The sequence below is a fragment of the Anguilla anguilla genome, chromosome 11 (assembly GCF_013347855.1).
Source record: "Anguilla anguilla isolate fAngAng1 chromosome 11, fAngAng1.pri, whole genome shotgun sequence".
NCBI classification, from domain to species: Eukaryota; Metazoa; Chordata; class Actinopteri; order Anguilliformes; family Anguillidae; genus Anguilla; species Anguilla anguilla.
In genome coordinates, this window is record NC_049211.1 from 14,657,577 (window position 1) to 14,674,107 (window position 16,531).

The 16,531-nt window shown below is 37.8% G+C and overlaps 2 protein-coding genes across 5 annotated transcripts in view; one reads left to right on the top strand and one right to left on the bottom strand.

Moving 5' to 3' along the window:
- Positions 1-24: 24 nt before the first annotated feature.
- Positions 25-13,217, bottom strand: pofut1 (protein O-fucosyltransferase 1). Of its 3 annotated transcripts, none has more exons than XM_035383218.1 (7): positions 12,966-13,217; positions 5,847-5,968; positions 5,175-5,357; positions 4,538-4,650; positions 3,452-3,644; positions 2,572-2,814; positions 25-2,161 (listed from the first exon to the last, which is right to left on the bottom strand). In XM_035383218.1, exons 2-7 carry the CDS (start codon positions 5,913-5,915, stop codon positions 1,973-1,975), a joined length of 990 nt encoding a protein of 329 aa, XP_035239109.1. In that variant the 5' UTR covers positions 5,916-5,968; positions 12,966-13,217; the 3' UTR covers positions 25-1,972. The 3 variants fall into 3 exon arrangements, with proteins under 3 accessions (XP_035239109.1, XP_035239108.1, XP_035239107.1); XM_035383217.1 differs by lacking the exon at positions 12,966-13,217 and adding an exon at positions 6,589-6,657; XM_035383216.1 differs by lacking the exon at positions 12,966-13,217 and adding an exon at positions 6,253-6,424.
- Positions 13,218-14,476: 1,259 nt separating this feature from the next.
- The window catches only part of plagl2 (pleiomorphic adenoma gene-like 2), a 34,935-nt gene continuing 32,880 nt past the window's right edge, over positions 14,477-16,531 (top strand). Inside the window, exon 1 of one of the 2 annotated variants that reach the window (XM_035382158.1) lies at positions 14,477-14,637. The gene's annotated coding sequence lies outside the window, so the exon portion shown is untranslated. Of the gene's footprint in view, positions 14,638-14,692; positions 14,718-16,531 lie in introns of those variants that run through there. The other variant, XM_035382159.1, reaches the window with a different exon arrangement.

Below are 16,531 nucleotides of genomic sequence, written 5' to 3' on the forward strand. Positions count from 1 at the left end.
TTGTAGTCGGTGCTTATACAAATGTCAGATCAAGATATGATTGATTTAATAATTAAGAGCATAAATTGGCACAAAATACTAAAACGGATCAACCCTTGCTGGGCACCCTGACATGCAGTAATCCATAAATTTTAATTTCACCAAATAATGTCAAAAATATACCATATATAAATAGGTACATTAAAGCATCAGGCAGTGGAAGGGAATGATATGTAAACAGCACAATGAACAATTAATACTGCTTTACAATTACTAGAAAACACCCAAAAATGTCAGAGTACACATCAAAACAGTCTGAAACAATGCACACAAGTATCAAGGGGGACAACACTTTAGATTGGTCCCTGATTATGATCATCATATTAAAAATTATATTAGACCAACGGAAAAAAATCACATACCTGGAGCTTGTTAAACTTTGGTTATAACTCAACATACCAAGCAGATGGAGCTTTTGAGATCACTCAGTAAATTGCACCACTGAACTGTAGTATTTGTAGGGTATCGCACAAATACACAAAACAAAGCAAAGGGCACTGAGGAAAATTAATGTAAATGTGTTTTTACTCAAATCTTATGTTCAACCATGGGTTTGGTTTATTAACAAACCACCTCTGTGGTTCCATTGACATGTCATTCAATATTTGAATCAAACACCCCCACTTCAAGCCCACGATATCAACGATCTTGTCTTTACAACTTTATATCACAATACATTTGTTAACCTGAGCAAAGCATGTTGTAGCCCTATACATTAGAGGCAAGTCAAACCAGCAAAATGTTGCAGAATATTATTCAACGATGTAAATCAGAGGGGAAAAGTGGCTCAGTGGCCAAAAGTAGTGGAGTATGTTTACTGTGGCCCCAGGTATTATATCCCAACTGCACTTATGTAAAATGGCGAGAAGCATTTTGCCTGTTAAACCCAAGAATTTCCTTGATAATGAAGAAACAGGTTCAATTAAAACTAGAGCAGACATGAGTGCAGATGTATTTCAGTTACATAGCTTGGTCTTGGGTCTTATTCTCTGGATATGCATTATGCAAGCAGTAGCCAAAAGAGGGGGCTCAGCATCTCCATCCTTTTCCAGGTTGAAATCATAACTGGATTACAAAAAAGGGCAAATGTTTTCCCCCACATTATCCAGATAAAGACAAAGAAATTATCAGCATAAAAAGGGTTGCACAGAGTTTAGCCACTTTGGTTTTAAGCTTTTATGTCATTTGATGTTTGGCCTGCAAGTATGGCAAAGGGCTTGAAAAACGCTCATCCTGCTGAAGAGCTCCAGTGACTAACCAGTTAAGTAATTCTTCACCTAACACCATTAGCCAGCCAGTTACAGGCAAGCAAGACTGACAGGACCACCCCTATAATTAGTATCTGCCAGGATCAGTTACTGCGCATGAACGTGTGTCAGTTTCCAGCTCCTGGAAAAAAGAAGGGTCCTGCTCCCCCCTATGACCCCACCCCACCCATGTTCCCTTTACTGTATATCATACACATGAAGGGTGGCCCTTCTAAAAGTCACAGCACATGAGATCAGGCAACATTATACAGGGGCAGTGGGACTTAATGAAGCGACCTGAGCTCCCTTCACCTTGACTGGTATGCAAATTGCAATATATATAGCAAAGACTGTATTGTGGAAATTAGAAACCCCTTGATTCCAGCTGGTTTGCGTAAGCATACAGGCTGCATATCTACACTCAAACTGTAAAATGTTTCTGCACACTAGTTTTGAGCTTTCATAATAATAATGTAATACAGACTGTCCTTTTAAAGGATGAGTACACCAGGCATCCAAATTACCTTGAAAATATTCCTGTGCTTTCATTATAAAACGCCAAAAAACTACCTGTCTACAAGTGCTATTCTTTTATCCAGTCTACAGGTACTTCAGTCTCAGTAAACAAACTGACCAGCATCTTTCCTCAACGGTTGTTAAAACTCAGACCTCCATAACGAGATCTTTTAAAGTTCATCCTTCTTCTTCCCAGGGTAGTCCATGCCAAAGAATGACGAGGGTCGGCCACGGACATCGCGTTCTCTCTTCACAAAAGCGGAAAAGGAGGAAGCACAGTTCCCAATGAAATGGTCTGATTGGCCCAGAATGTACAGGTCAACTTGCGCTGTATCTGGCTGTAGGCTAACTACTTTCACCTGTGCAGACGAGAAAAGACAAGGGCACTCAGTTTGACAGTATTCATAGTCTAAATGTTGAGCAAGAATTACACCTTACTTCATATGGCTGCAACCTAAACGACATGCTCTCAATTCCCTGACATCTGATCATACCCAAGAATGTCATAGGAGAAAAACAGCAGTCTGCAGCCATTTAAGTTGAAGTAAGCCATTAATATACTTCCATGAACACGCTGCATTCTCACTGAATGCTAAAATAGAAATAGGGTGAATTGAATTAGCTAAAATACCAAGGGTGTTTTAGCAACAAGACGGCTAAAAAACTATAAACTAAACGACATGACCAAAGTTATCTAGACTTTTTGAATTTAAAAATACAGAATACTGTATTTAATATTCTAAAATGCTAATGAAGAGAGACAGCTCACATTGCCATTGAAGAGCTTCTGGATTTCACCACTGTGGGACTGAGAATCGGTGGCGATGTAGACAGAGCGGGCTTTGGTCTTCTTGACCCAGAGCTTAACCGCGCGGCGGATCTCCGCCAGATCTGGCAGGCACATTGTCATTGTGAGGGGCAGGGCGTTCTGACGGTTGTAACCCACGCACTGGGGAGATGCCATGAAGTGAGGCCCCGTCTCCCCATTCTGCAGCAGCTTACATGCGTTTTGCTGATAGGAGAAGGTAAGCAGGCATTTCAGAAAACAGGACCAGAACTACCAAGCAAGAGAAAAAGAAAGCATACACTTTTTTGCTGAAAATACATCATACATATAGCTTATTTTTCACTGAATTAACAACTTCAAACAGAAAACAGAAATCAGAGCCAAGGTGTGAGAAGAAAACATAAGAATAATAATCTTAAAAAATAAGAAGTATATATAATATGCCAAAATAAGATAAGCACACATTTTTTCCATTGTCAGAATGCCTTCCATTCATCCTTCCATTACAATGTGCAGGGCCCAGTTTCCCCAATAACAACAGAGCTTTTACAATGCCACGCTTGAACAACTGTTTCTCCAAGACTCTGGCGGACATGCCCAACCTCTAGGTGCAAATTAGAAAGCAATTTTTAAGAAGCCCCAGGCAATCTCTCATCAACTCTTTACTACTTGAGCATTTGGAGCTGTGCTCCATTTTGGTTGGCTGAGCAATGTTCTTTCCAACTTCAGCAAGTATTACACCAACAGACTAAGTGGATATCTTAGTAACTGCTGTGAAACATTCTGTAAAAACCAAGCCCTCCTTTCCCCAGTCGGCCTAACTGACGTTTTTTTCAATACACCTCATACTTTCAGGGCTCACCCAGTCAGAACCGATCCTCAGGTGGATGCCCAAGTAGGGCCTGATCAATAGATCCTGGATGTGCTGCTCCCCCTGCTGCACTATCCCTTCTGCCCACACCACGTACTGCTGCAGGCCAACATGCTCCTCCAGCACAGGAAACTGGGCTGGGGCCCCTGGAAGAGCCAGGACAGGGTGCTCTGAGGGGGGAAACCTAAGGGCAGAGGGAGGAGGTTTTTGGCAATTATTAGCTAGCAAGCAAGCAAGCTTCTACACAAAACAAAGATGGCGACCACAAAGTTGATAAAAATGTATTCCACTGGCTGAAATAACATCATGTGCACTTCCTTATATGTCAATTTTTCCTGTATAGCAGAGCATCCTGCAACTGGCTACTTTGATTGAACTGCATTGATCAGATTATTGATTATGACAAATTATTGATTGTGGAACTAGAGCATTTGTGATGACAAAATCGGAGGGAAAAGAAAGAGGAGGAAGATGCAAAGTAACCAAAGTTTGGTGCTTTGTGTGGACATAAGTTGTATCTTAATATAGCATATTTCCAAGATGTCAAAAGGTAGAGAAATGAATATTCTTGGTCACTGTGGTTATTTCTGTAGGAAACCCTGAAAAGAGCCAAACTCTTTGTACTGTATAGGTATGGAGCATCTCCTGCCAAGTCTTAACTGGGTGAATGACATACCTGCAATCCCAATATGTGATACACTAATTCAGTCTTAAGTACAATATGATTTTAATCATGCTATGCACAGTGGTATACTCAGGTCTAGAACATTAGCATTAGCAGGTGTGACATGTATATGCCTAGTGACCTGCAATTGCCTACCCATTTATGTATTTATTTACCTATTTAACCTTTAATTTTGGCTAGTTGTGCCAATTGTGCACACAAAGTTTGTTTACAATTAATTAGAGAATTCAAATATTTATCTCCATATATGGTCCAAGGGTCTATAAATTTAACATTAGATATTATAATAAACAGGGTACCTGATAACCAGAGTCAATGTCAAAATGAGAACAGACACCAGATTTTCACATAAGCTGAGGGATGTTATTTCTCATCGCATGAAGCACACTTACTTCTTTATCCAGTGTGGCTGATAGTAGGCACTGAAAGATATGCTCCCAAAAAGCACAGACCTGTCAAACTCCACACCAAAGTGGTCCCAAAATGGACCAAAAGGATTTCCATCCTGAAAATAACCGAGCAATTGTCATTACTAAAAATCTGCAAGGGCAAGTAATCAGATATGAGGGTGGTTATTGGGATAGCATGTGACACACTGCAGTTGCAAGGTGCCAACTAAAATTGACAGCATTTAAATTTTTTTTCCAAGTATGCCGAAAGAGTTCAGATGGGTGAAATGCAGGTGTTAATATCAAGAAAGCAATGAGCACACAAAATCTATAATCTGCAATCGCTTATGTTTTGACTATTAATAAAATACCAGCACAGAGCCAGACCATTCAGCAAAGCCTTTTTCAAAGGAGCTACAATGCAGGAGAGAAATGTCTCAATTCACATTCAGCCTAGACCATTATGTATAAGATTTAAATATTGATAAATCAAATGTAACCAACTATTTACTCATAGATCACTAGCATATAAACAGCCCTCATTTGACCTTCACCACTCAACCAGGTCAGAGTTGTTGCTGCAGTCATGATTGTGATTCTTGTTTCTCCTGTTCCAGATACACCCCAGTACGCCCCTCACCTTCATGGGACAGGTCTTCTTGTCAGCACTGCGATGGGCAGCTGTCTCAAAGCAGTAGGCCACCCTGACTCCCTGAGGCCAGTGAGTGTGGGCTAGTTGTTCCATGAAGTCTTCCAGACTCACGACCCGGTGGTACTGCGCCAAAGCCTCCAACTGAAAGAACTCCCTGTAGGGAACATGCATCTGTATTGGGGGGGGAAAATGGAACTGAGACATGTGTATCTTTTGTGTTTTAAGTACTGTTCCCCAAATAACATTCCTCAGATTTCTGTATGAAAATACTACAGTAAATCAGACAAAGAGACCAGGGGTCCTCATGACATGCAGTATAGGAAAACACACAATTTGCGGGCTACATTAGATATCAAATTGACTGCAGCGCATATGTATTACATATGCATACAAAGCCAGGGCAGACAATCTAAGTCTAGATCATATGGTGGAATGTATTTAATATATAATCTCTTAAAAAGCTATTATACACCTCAAGGGGTGTGGGCAAACGATACCTGCATATTAACTAGATCGGTGTTGTGCTCCATGAGCAGCAAAATAATGCAAAAGAGATGGAAGCTAATCTTGTTTCATTCCTGAATTTTCACACTGGAGAACAGGCGAAGAGAGTAATACTGAGAGTAATACAGCAGTTACTGCAAATAGTGGCATGCTTACATTTGTATAGGGGGGCGCATGATGTCGGTAAACGATCCAGGGAGGAACTGCAAGTGTTCGATTCAGCATTTTTGCAAAGGCTAATGATCCCAAGAAGTGATCTGCCTGGTTCCCAAATCGACCTAAAAAATGAAAGGAAATCGCAAAATGGCAGCGGAATAATCAGAACATGTTGTTATAGAAAATACACTTTGACTAGAGGATGCGCAGAGACTTTTGTTCTGTACCAGCTACGACAAAGAAAAATAGAAACTAGAAGAATTATTAGCTAAATAGCTAGACATGCAACAGCGTACACGAGTAAAACGGAGTGGGAAAAGTACCATTTTAGCATGCTAAAAGGCGAAACGCAATATGTATACTATAAGATACCTTGTCACAATAAACAAAAATGTCGCTACGTTACCCATGCAAGGACAATACAGTATGTATCCATTTTCATCCCACACTAGCTTTACTGCATTGCAAAATAATAACGAAGGCGCAAGCAACAAATGTAACCAAAAAAGCAAGAAAAGATTCAAGCCCTTCGTTTTCGCCGCCATTACAATTCATCCAATAGCCCACAATGCATTTGGTCCACTCTCGAAACTTAACTCATGCAATGCTGTGAAGGAATCCTACTGATCCTATTCACACACACACACACACAAACACACACACAGACACCTTTTCTACGGTGGCTAGAAAATAAACACGCATTGCAGTAACTTAAAATGATATGAAATAGTGAATAGCTTACTGTTCATACAGTCAAATTATATTTCAGTAATTTATTCCTTGATAATTGTTTCCATTTTTCGTGGAGTAATAGTCTGCAACCAATAGCTGCAGAACTATGTAAGTGGAGACTCATTTTCAATAGCTATTTATACTACTGTTGTCTCTTTAGAGCATATGTCGTCATCTAAGTGTGTTTTTTTCAACATACGCTGGAGCTGGTAAACCTCACCATCTGCGACCGTTGATTTTGGACTCGTATGCGCGTTGTAGGTAGAGGAGGGTGATAACTTTTTTTCAGTACAGAATTGAAAATAGCCTACTGTGCAATCATTCTTGATGAAACACTAATTGCTAACCAAAGAAAGCTGTGATTCGTTTAGTCTTTAAAACCTATTATTTGCGCAGAAGTAATTCGTGTGTGCGTTAATTGGTCTGAATTGATGACACATGTTCGCAGTAAACCACTCGACTACAGGAAGGCAATATTGAAAAATTATATTGCAGAATGTTGGCGCATAATTACAATATTGTATGGCGCTTACCATGTTGGCCTACATGTGATATTGACTAATTAATACACTGATTCAGTTAGTTTATTGAAGCATAAATTTGGCCTTTATTCATCCACGGAATCATGTCTAGAATAAGTCGTAATATACAGATTCGCATTAAAGAACAAATAACTTTGTTTAATACAATATTCCTTAACATTGTGATGCTTTTGGGTATTGCAAAAGCAAAGCAAAGCAAGTGGACACAGTGTATGTATTGCACAACGTTTAGTTTATTGCTAGAGCAAGCTAATGCAACCAAGTTGTCATATCTAACTTTAAGTATTATATTCTTCAATAGAGACAATGCTAACAACACAACGGAATAAGAATAAAATGTGAGTTTGGGTTTATTTAGTTTCTTGAGCTCAGATGGAGCTAACAAATGTTATTATAATGAGAGGAGCTAAATTAAGTGAGGCTAACAGTCAATCCAAAGCACTGCTATTAAATCCGTCATTAAAGGCACATGTGTGTGCAATGTGCCCTCACTATCCCCACCTCCACCCAGACCCTAGCTTTTATTTGCAGGCTCAGTGCTGGTGGGTGATGAGAAGCTGGTGATCTGCACATCTGCAGTGGGTCACTACCAGGAAAAGAGTGAGGCTGGAAATGGGCTGAAGTGAGGACAAGAATAGTCACTACAGTCAGGAAAGATCCACACTCAAACTTTTTTATTTAAAATGAAGGTCTAAAATATGATTTAACCATTGAATATTTTAGCCTCATCCTAACAAAAACTGTTTAGTCATTCCTGATTGTAGTTACTAAATTATTTGCATCTAGACACCTGTTTTTAACTCAGATGGGCTGAGAGAGAAAGAGAGAGAGGAAGAATAATGGCTCCAGAAGTGTATTTGTGGTCAGCAGGTTTAAGCTGAGAGTTTCAGTCCTAGGTATGCCCTGAACTGATATTTAACCTTAATTGGTTACTAATAAAAGAGTAACAATGTAATGATAACTTAGACTGAAATTATGCTTTTATCTTAGGAACAACAATAAAATTAATATAAGATTACTGTCTCAATTTAATCTTAAAAGAACTGAACTTAACTTGTAAATCATTTAAGACATCCTAAACACAGTCTTACACATTTTCAGTGAATATCAAACACATACTGTCTAACTAATGTGTGACTATCAACAAAGCATAATTCTTCTATATTTGTTTTTGAACAAAAAGGGACATTCGCTGTTTGTTTGAATCAAGACCTGCATGTGTGTATTCATGCATGTGTGCACGCCTGTATAAGCGCATGTCGTGGCGTTAGTTCAACAGGGAGTTATACAGATGTCTGTGGTGCCTTATTTAACCTCACTGTTGCGAAAATAACTTGATTAGTATTTATTACAGTAATTATCATTGTGCTGTGCTATGACTATGATAAGGTTGATCAGAGGCACAGTGAATGGGAGAAAATATGAACTAAATTGCATGCAAATGAACTGCAGAGCTGTTTCACAACAGAAATCATTTGCATAGAAGAACAGAAGACCGAGATCAAACTGACACACCATTCCACTCAACGTTAACTGGAAGCAGACTCATGAAAACATACATCACCCTGGTAGGTAGACCCCCCCAGAACCCAACCCCCAGTCAGGTTATTTTCCTCTCTTCAGCCTGCCTTCCCTGTGATCAAGTTCACTTAGCTACAGCCATATGGAATACTTTATGAAGTACGTTAACTCTTGCTAGAATTGGGTCTGCTGATTCCTGGTCAATTGCTACCAGGCTGTAGACATAGCGGACTGTTAATCCTTTCACTTGAGAGATAAAAAAAAGTTCTAAGCTCTTTTAAGAAGCCATCCTTTTAATTGGTTCATAGACATTTTTATTTTGGTTTTTATTTACAGTCTTCCCATCACTGCTATCTTTCCCTACCCAATCACCTCAAACAGCTGGAGGAAACAAGCACTCAAAAGCATGAAAGCACAAAGCATTACAAGTGAATGTTAATTATTGTCTGTACCATAAGTTAGATGTTACTTCACTTTTTCTGCAATTTCTTTGTATTTTTTATTTGTGATCATAATAACCAAAGAAGGAACTACTTGAAATGATTTCTAAAAGACATTTCATCAGTAGATTTAGCCTAAACCTACTGGCCTATGGTCACAGGGGGACACAGTCAGACAACACATGAGCACATGTATGCCCCCCCCCCCCCCCCCCCCCCTTGGTCTGCATGGCAACCGCCGGTCCGCCCATTGGCCTTATCAGCTGACAACAGACTCTCTGCACTGACTGACGCACATATGATACCCACATTACCAACACTACCTCTCTTTCCTTATTCCTTTCACTAACTTCTCTCTTCCCCGCCCATCCTGTGCACCTTCACACTCTCATCTTGGTCTCACCCTCCACACACCCTTATGTGTATCTTCTATCTACAACATTAGTGCTGTACAAATGCTTATGAGTTCATCCCTTTAAATTAGTTAGGAATATTAGTCAGGGAAAGTGTGCCAGTGTACTTCCAGGCTACACATGTACTGACTGAACGAGGCAAAGAAGGCTTTTAGCATGGGCTTCTACTCATTCTGTGCCCAAACCCTTCTTGATGTACTGTTAGGGACTAATTTGCCTATCAGATATATGTATGCACTTTGAATGGCTGTCCATTACGCCCAATGTTTTTGATCTATCTGTATATGCACAGTGACTTAAATGCTTTCTCCCAATTTACACACACACACACACACACACACACACAGAGTGACAAACAGAGCAAGTTCAGTGACAAACAGAGCAAAGAAAAGAGTGAAAGAAGGAAAATACATGAGTGAGAAAAAGTGTTGGTCCTTGGAAATTATGTCATCAATAAGGATGATGCGAGTAGATCTTGAGGCATAATGTATATAGTTATAAAGTACATTGACTTTAAGAGTACAATATCATCAAATAAATTGATAGTATGGGAAGGCAACAGACATGAACAGGACAAGGTATTTTGTTAGAAAGCGAAGATCATCAGGTAGATGCATTGATCCTTGGACTCTTGCGAAAGCGTTTTGTTCAGTTTTTAGAAACAAATGAAATATTTCTTACAGTGTGCATGTACAGACACGGACAAATGCACACACGTCCCCCCCCCCCCCCCCCCCCCCCCACACACACACACACACACACTCAACAAATAACCAAACAATGAAGAGAACAGGGGTAATGAATGACTACTTCAGTATGGTAAAATCCAAATCTTGCTCTTCTTTTTAAAGAAGTGCAGTACAAGAATTTTATGCGATGAGTCTCTCAGTTTCTCTCTCTCTTTTTTCACATAACCGGTTTATCACCATCCTAGTAACCTAAATCACCATCTTTTTAAAGACAACACATCAAATGGAATCTGTTTCCCAGGCCAGTTGGATGAAATGGACATAGAGTCCAGCAGAGCCAAATTTGGATGACACCAGAAAATGTTTGGGATTAGACTGCTAGCTACGTATAAACATATGCAGATGGTCCTCTGCATAATCCCTGTCAGTTTATTAGAGTGTTTCTAATTTTTTCTGTCAATATTGGTCAAGTTTGCCACCTTCCAAGATAATCAAGCCTAATTTTCAGAGCGGGCACACAGTAAAATGTCCAGTGTTGATTCAACTCCATCAGCGTACAAATAGGGACCATATGTACTCTTTAAGAGTTGATTTAACACTGAACTTTTCACTGTGTAGTGCAGTAGAATGTTCACTTTTGGAACCAATTCTTTTTCTATTCATAATGTTTGAAAAGCAAGTTAAGAAGGAGGTGGGGAAGTGTCACCGGGTTTCTGTGGTGCTGCAAAGCATTTCAGGGTAGTGTAAAATCAATCTAAAACCAAAATGTCAGAATACCACATTATCACTATCATTCTGAAAGAAGCCAAACCACGAAGTTCTGAAAATAAACAAACATGAAAGAAGATGGGAATTATGAGGGGCAATGTCATTTTCACATCTTCTCATTTTGTTACCCTATTCCTATTTGGTCTGCATTGCTTTCTCAATGAAAATTAAGATAAAGCAGTCTTTTATATACAAAATGTTTGGTATACACAACATTTGATGGTATTTTGGTACTTGACAATGTGGTGTAAAATAAGAATATTCAAAAGATACTAACTGTATAATTAAAAGACGTTTTGGAATGTTGACAAACCATTCATAACAAATGTATTGTTTTGTTTTTATATAATATCTTCTTCTTATGTAATTTTTCAAACTGTTAAAATAAGACATTTTAGTAACATGTTCAACTTAAATCATTGTTATTATTATTATTGTGTCAGATCTTGTTTCTAACTTGTAAAAGTTATGAGTATCTCAAATGTTTCCATGACATTACCTGGAGAAGAAACATTTGTGACAGGATGGAAAATCATGGCATATGATACCTGACAGCACTCTCAGCAAGAACCAACAAATATCTTCATTTGGAATTGTGCATATGCAATTTACTACAGAACACATGCTTGAAGTTTGAAATAACAAGTAAAAAGTAAGTCTTAAGCAATTTTTAAGCAATTAAGTCAGAACATATCATACATATCAAATGTTTCATTCTTTTTGTTTATCATTCCAGAGATTTGTGTGGCTAGTCCATGACTAAATGCCAGTTATAACTACTGAAAAGAATAAAATGACAAAAATATGTTTTTTTTTAAAGTGTTTTGTTCCTCATTCTGTTATAAAAAAAATACTTGTAACATGTCTACATTTAGATTTTGCTCAAACTGACCTAATAATTGTGTTAAAAGTGACAATCATTACAGTAAGAATGTCAATCTTTATTAATGTTTCACGGGGGTTTAATCAGGTCCAGATTCAAAGGACATTTGCAAGGTTGAAATTCCACAATGAGAATTATATTTTACAAATATAAAATTGGCTGTAAAGCAAACAAACATTTGGACAAATACATTTTCTCCAGATTGGAAGCATCACTGATAAGGATATTGGTCCAGTCATCCTGGATAATTACTCGTAATTAAGTTTTGCTCACAGGGGGATGAAAAATAACCTTCATGCTATGTTGTCTCAATGCAGCAAGAGATGATCTAAGTGATTATGAGATTATAATAAGATCATTCAGAGAAAAAAGAGTGTCTACTGGAATCATAAATAGAATGTGCTTTTGGTTGTATTTTGACTGATAAAAATATATCAGATGACTTGCAGATTACTTCTCAAAACCAGTTAAATGTGTCTGCAAAACACGTGAATGTATTAAAGACATTTGTGATAAAATGACAAAACATGTAAAACATGCAAATATCTAAGTAAATTTGTTCAGATAATTCAAATGTTTTTTTTTCTCTCTCTCTCCAAACATGATACATCCGTGCAAACACAAAAATGATCATGAGTTATTTTTATTGTATTTTTTTAAACACATTTCATTAATGAGAATCCTACTCTAGGAACTAATCGAAGGACAATAATAAGTATTGCAATAATGCTAGAAATTAACATTTCCTACACCCAAAACAAAAAGTTAACAAAAGCACAAATAGTGATTTGTATGTATATATTAGAGAACACACCTTAGTAGGAACACACTTCTATTTTCCAAAAATGAACACGCATATTTGCCAGCTGGATAAAACTGTAACGTCATTAGTTAAACAGGAATGACTTTGCAGGTTTCCAAGACTAAGTAGACATTTTTATTATTGTATTATTAGCATGACATGTAAGCTGGTAAAATGACCAAATAAACATATAGATACTTGCAAATAAAAAATAAAATAAAAGAACCAATTGGCATTTAAGACATTTTTGAAAAGATTTACGTTTCAAGAAGTTGCATATACATAAAGGTTCATGTTTCATGTATTATATAGATGTGTAGCCTACTTACTCCGCGTTTTGTCTCCAAGCAAAATAGATTAATTGTACACCGCTTGATAGTTATCAGTCTTGATGAAAAACAAGCTATTTAACTTGCAACATTATAAATGTTTAAACGAAAAAAATGTTTCTATTAACAAAAAATGACAATAAAGAAATAACGCTTTTGTTTCACTTGAACAATTTTTCTGATTTTTTTCAAAACTTGAATGTGTGTTCTCCCCTTTCAAAGAGCAAGCCAAAAAGATCATTGAAGACCCCAACCTCCCCCACCCCCAACTCACACTCTCTCACTCACAAACACATCAACCCGCGAGGAGAGTGCGTATGGAGGGAATGAGGAGGGGGGTTGGGGTTGTGAGGAAACTGACTGATATGCCCTGGAAGTAATTCTTTCGCCCCAAAACACAAGGTGAAACGGGACCACCAAAACACCACACGTGGGTCCCGCCTGCTCTCCCCACACCAGGAGGCACGGATGACATCTCTGGGAATATGGGGCTGCCTGTGCCTTTTTAATCTTTTAGTCATCAAAATAAATTAATTGCAGTTATCACATTACCCTTTTGAGGTTTATGTGCATTCTGTTTAAGTGATTACATGTGAGGATTATTGTCAGTTTACTGCTAAACTGTCGAGTTTTCAACCTAACTTTATACTAAACATATTCAGTTGTTGTGATCACTCTTTCCCAAGGTATTTTGTAGATTTGGAGAAAGGGAATAAACCTGACGTAATACTAATATAAATTAAATGATCTGACTGTAATAACAAAACGCTAAACCATTCAAAATACTTTATTACAACACCATTGTGTTAAAAACAAAATTTTAAAAGAAAACTCAAGACATTGAAATGCTGCCTATGATTATTGTCCTTACGTTGAAATAAGAATGCACTCCTAATAAAACGACACCCGCACATACATTATGCTGCAGATTTTAACTCAAAATTCAAATTTTATTTATAACGAGAGTTGCCTATTCCAGCACACGAGAAAATAAACTAAACAGACGACACGCAAATCTAAAACAAGCATATATGCTTTAATGTAACATGTATTGTGAAAATAAATTACGAAACTAAATAGCATACATGCCCTAGCTTGATGATTCTTAACTTAGCCAATAGCCTATACGAGATATTTTATTAAATATTGTAAAAAAATATATATATAAATAAATAAATAAAAATATTAATTTAAAATTGCTATGCATGTAAAAATGCTTACTTATTTCAAACCCATCAGAAACACGATTTAAAGTGTAATTAAATAATGTTGCGCTTCACATGTCGTAAGAAGGAATAATGTGTAGCCTACACGTATTATTTGCGTGTCCGCTTAGGATAAATTATTTGTTGCAACTTCAAAATCTTTTCAATAAAGTTTCTGACCGAACTTCGCACGTTTAATGTATTATTTTTAAAATATATATTTATTATGTACAGTCAACGAGAACTTAAAAAAAAGTTTACCAACCCCTGTAAAAAAGTTTGTGAAAGTGGACTGACGTCACACTCCCACAATGCTCGCGCCCCATAACTCTGCTGCTGCAGCCTGAGGAGAGCGAGACACACTCAGGCCCCGAAAAAAGAAAAATAATTTTAAAAATTTGGAAAAAATAATAAAACAACAGATCGAGGAGAGAAAGACCGGGAAAGGTGATGTGGGGGCTCCCACGGTAGGTTTGCGTCGGGTCGGGGATGGAATGTTACCGGGGTTCCTTCTGAAATTGACTAGTGCGGTGCTGGAAACTTTTTGGTGGGTAACTGCTCATTTTTTTTGCAAGTCCTCCTAATGTGGCTGCACTTTCTGATGTATGCATGTTTATTTTTTTAATAAGATATCAGTAATAACTGTTACTGTTTACATCGGCGATCGATAGATTGTTGTTGGTGTGTCGCTAAATGCGTTGAATAGTTTGCTTTCCCAGTTATCGGGTGTCTTCTATTTTTTACCTATTTTGTGGGAGCATGTACAAGCATCGGGGTATTTAATTTTTAATTACGTGATCGCTTGCTCGCCCGAAGCTTTGTCGATAAATATGTTACGGTTTCAGTTTATTTAAGCTGCAAACAAAATGCATTTAATTTACAGGGACTTTTGCTTGACTGATTGATATTCTACGAGAGTTTTGCTTGCATTGTTGAATTTTACGCAATTTTTGTATATTTATCAAAGTGGTGAGCATGCCAGTACCCGGAGAGAGATAGAAGTAGGGGGAACGTCCTTGCTACGTTTGGGATAAAGGTAGTTGAAAATAAATAGCAAATAAATCGAAGTTCGGTGTTGTTTTCTTTATTTGTATCAATTTAAACACCCATTTACATTAGGTGGATGTGGAATAAAAAGCTAAACATCACAACGGATAGCAAAGTTGACTATTTGGAATACTTTCCTTCGAATATCTTTGCTGCAGAGTTCTCTAGCGCTATGGTGGTTTACTAGCGATCGTCATTTGTTTTTCAATAATCGGATGTTTCTGGGTGAACTGTGTTGCGATGTGACTTTTCTATCAGTGTTGGCTTGTGTGTGCTTTTGAAGAGGTAAATAACTTCCCTGTGGTTTTGAGGAGGGGGGGTGGCGGGGGTACTTTGGATGCGAAGCTGAGTCCATATCAAATCCATTTGTTGTTGTTGTATTGTTTTTTTGAATTCTTTGTGAGATACCGTAGCTTTTGCATGTTTGGTTTGATATGAAGGAACGTTCTCTTCTCCGAATTAGAAATGTGTATATTATTAATTTCGGATAGCCATATTCTTCAAAATATAACAGTTTATCTAAATACTTGCAATAACGGTCAGAAATGATTTAATAAATAATCACCTGTTTTACTTAGATTAGCACTACAGCCTCATAACCTCATGTGTCATCTTATCGCTTTCTCTTTCACCGGGAAGAGGATACTTTTTTGGGGGCAAGACCAGCGCACGTGTAGCTGGTAGTATCTTGTTCCGTTTTCCTAATTCATCATCATAAACGCAGCATACATGTGCAGTGTATTCAAGTTCCCTGTATGATCATTTAAACGTTCTGTGTTCACTCATCTCATGCGCGGAAGTTTTCAGTAAGATTTGTTCTCTCTGGTAAAACACCTGTAACATAGCCAGTAACTGCAACAGCTTATGATGTGGCTGAATGAATGTGTGCAGTGTCATACTTCCCGTTGTCGTTAGAAAACATTTAAATAGGCTAACTTTTGTTCTTCTATGATTCCAGATTTTAAACAGATTGTTCTTAAGTGGAGAGCCTCCAATCTTTTGTCATGTAGGTTAACGACACTAGGTGACATAATGATAACAAATAGAATAAAATATAAAATAAATAATCCACGTTGTGTAATGGAAAGCATTATTTTGCTCTGGAGAATGCACAAAAGGACATATTGTGTCAAAGATAGTAGAATGCATCAAGTAACGCAATGTGACTAGCGCCAAATAAACCTCTTTAAAATGTCGACTGCATGGCCGGTTGTGCTTCGGTACCAAACATCTCCATTGGTATCTCATTATATTCTACGAAACTGTGACGAGCGCAGCCCAGCAAGACCCCATTTCCACAGCCTCGAGCTACAT

Bases quoted from the DNA above. Each gene is read 5' to 3' on its own strand.
- pofut1 (XM_035383216.1), bottom strand. From the start codon at position 6,391: ATGGCGGCGAAAACGAAGGGCTTGAATCTTTTCTTGCTTTTTTGGTTA. The intron at 5,969-6,252 runs GTAACGTAGCGA...TTCATTTTTTAG, and splicing joins ACTGTATTGTCCTTGCATGG to GTCGATTTGGGAACCAGGCA. The intron at 3,645-4,537 runs GTAAGTGTGCTT...CTCTGCCCTTAG, and splicing joins CAGCCACACTGGATAAAGAA to GTTTCCCCCCTCAGAGCACC.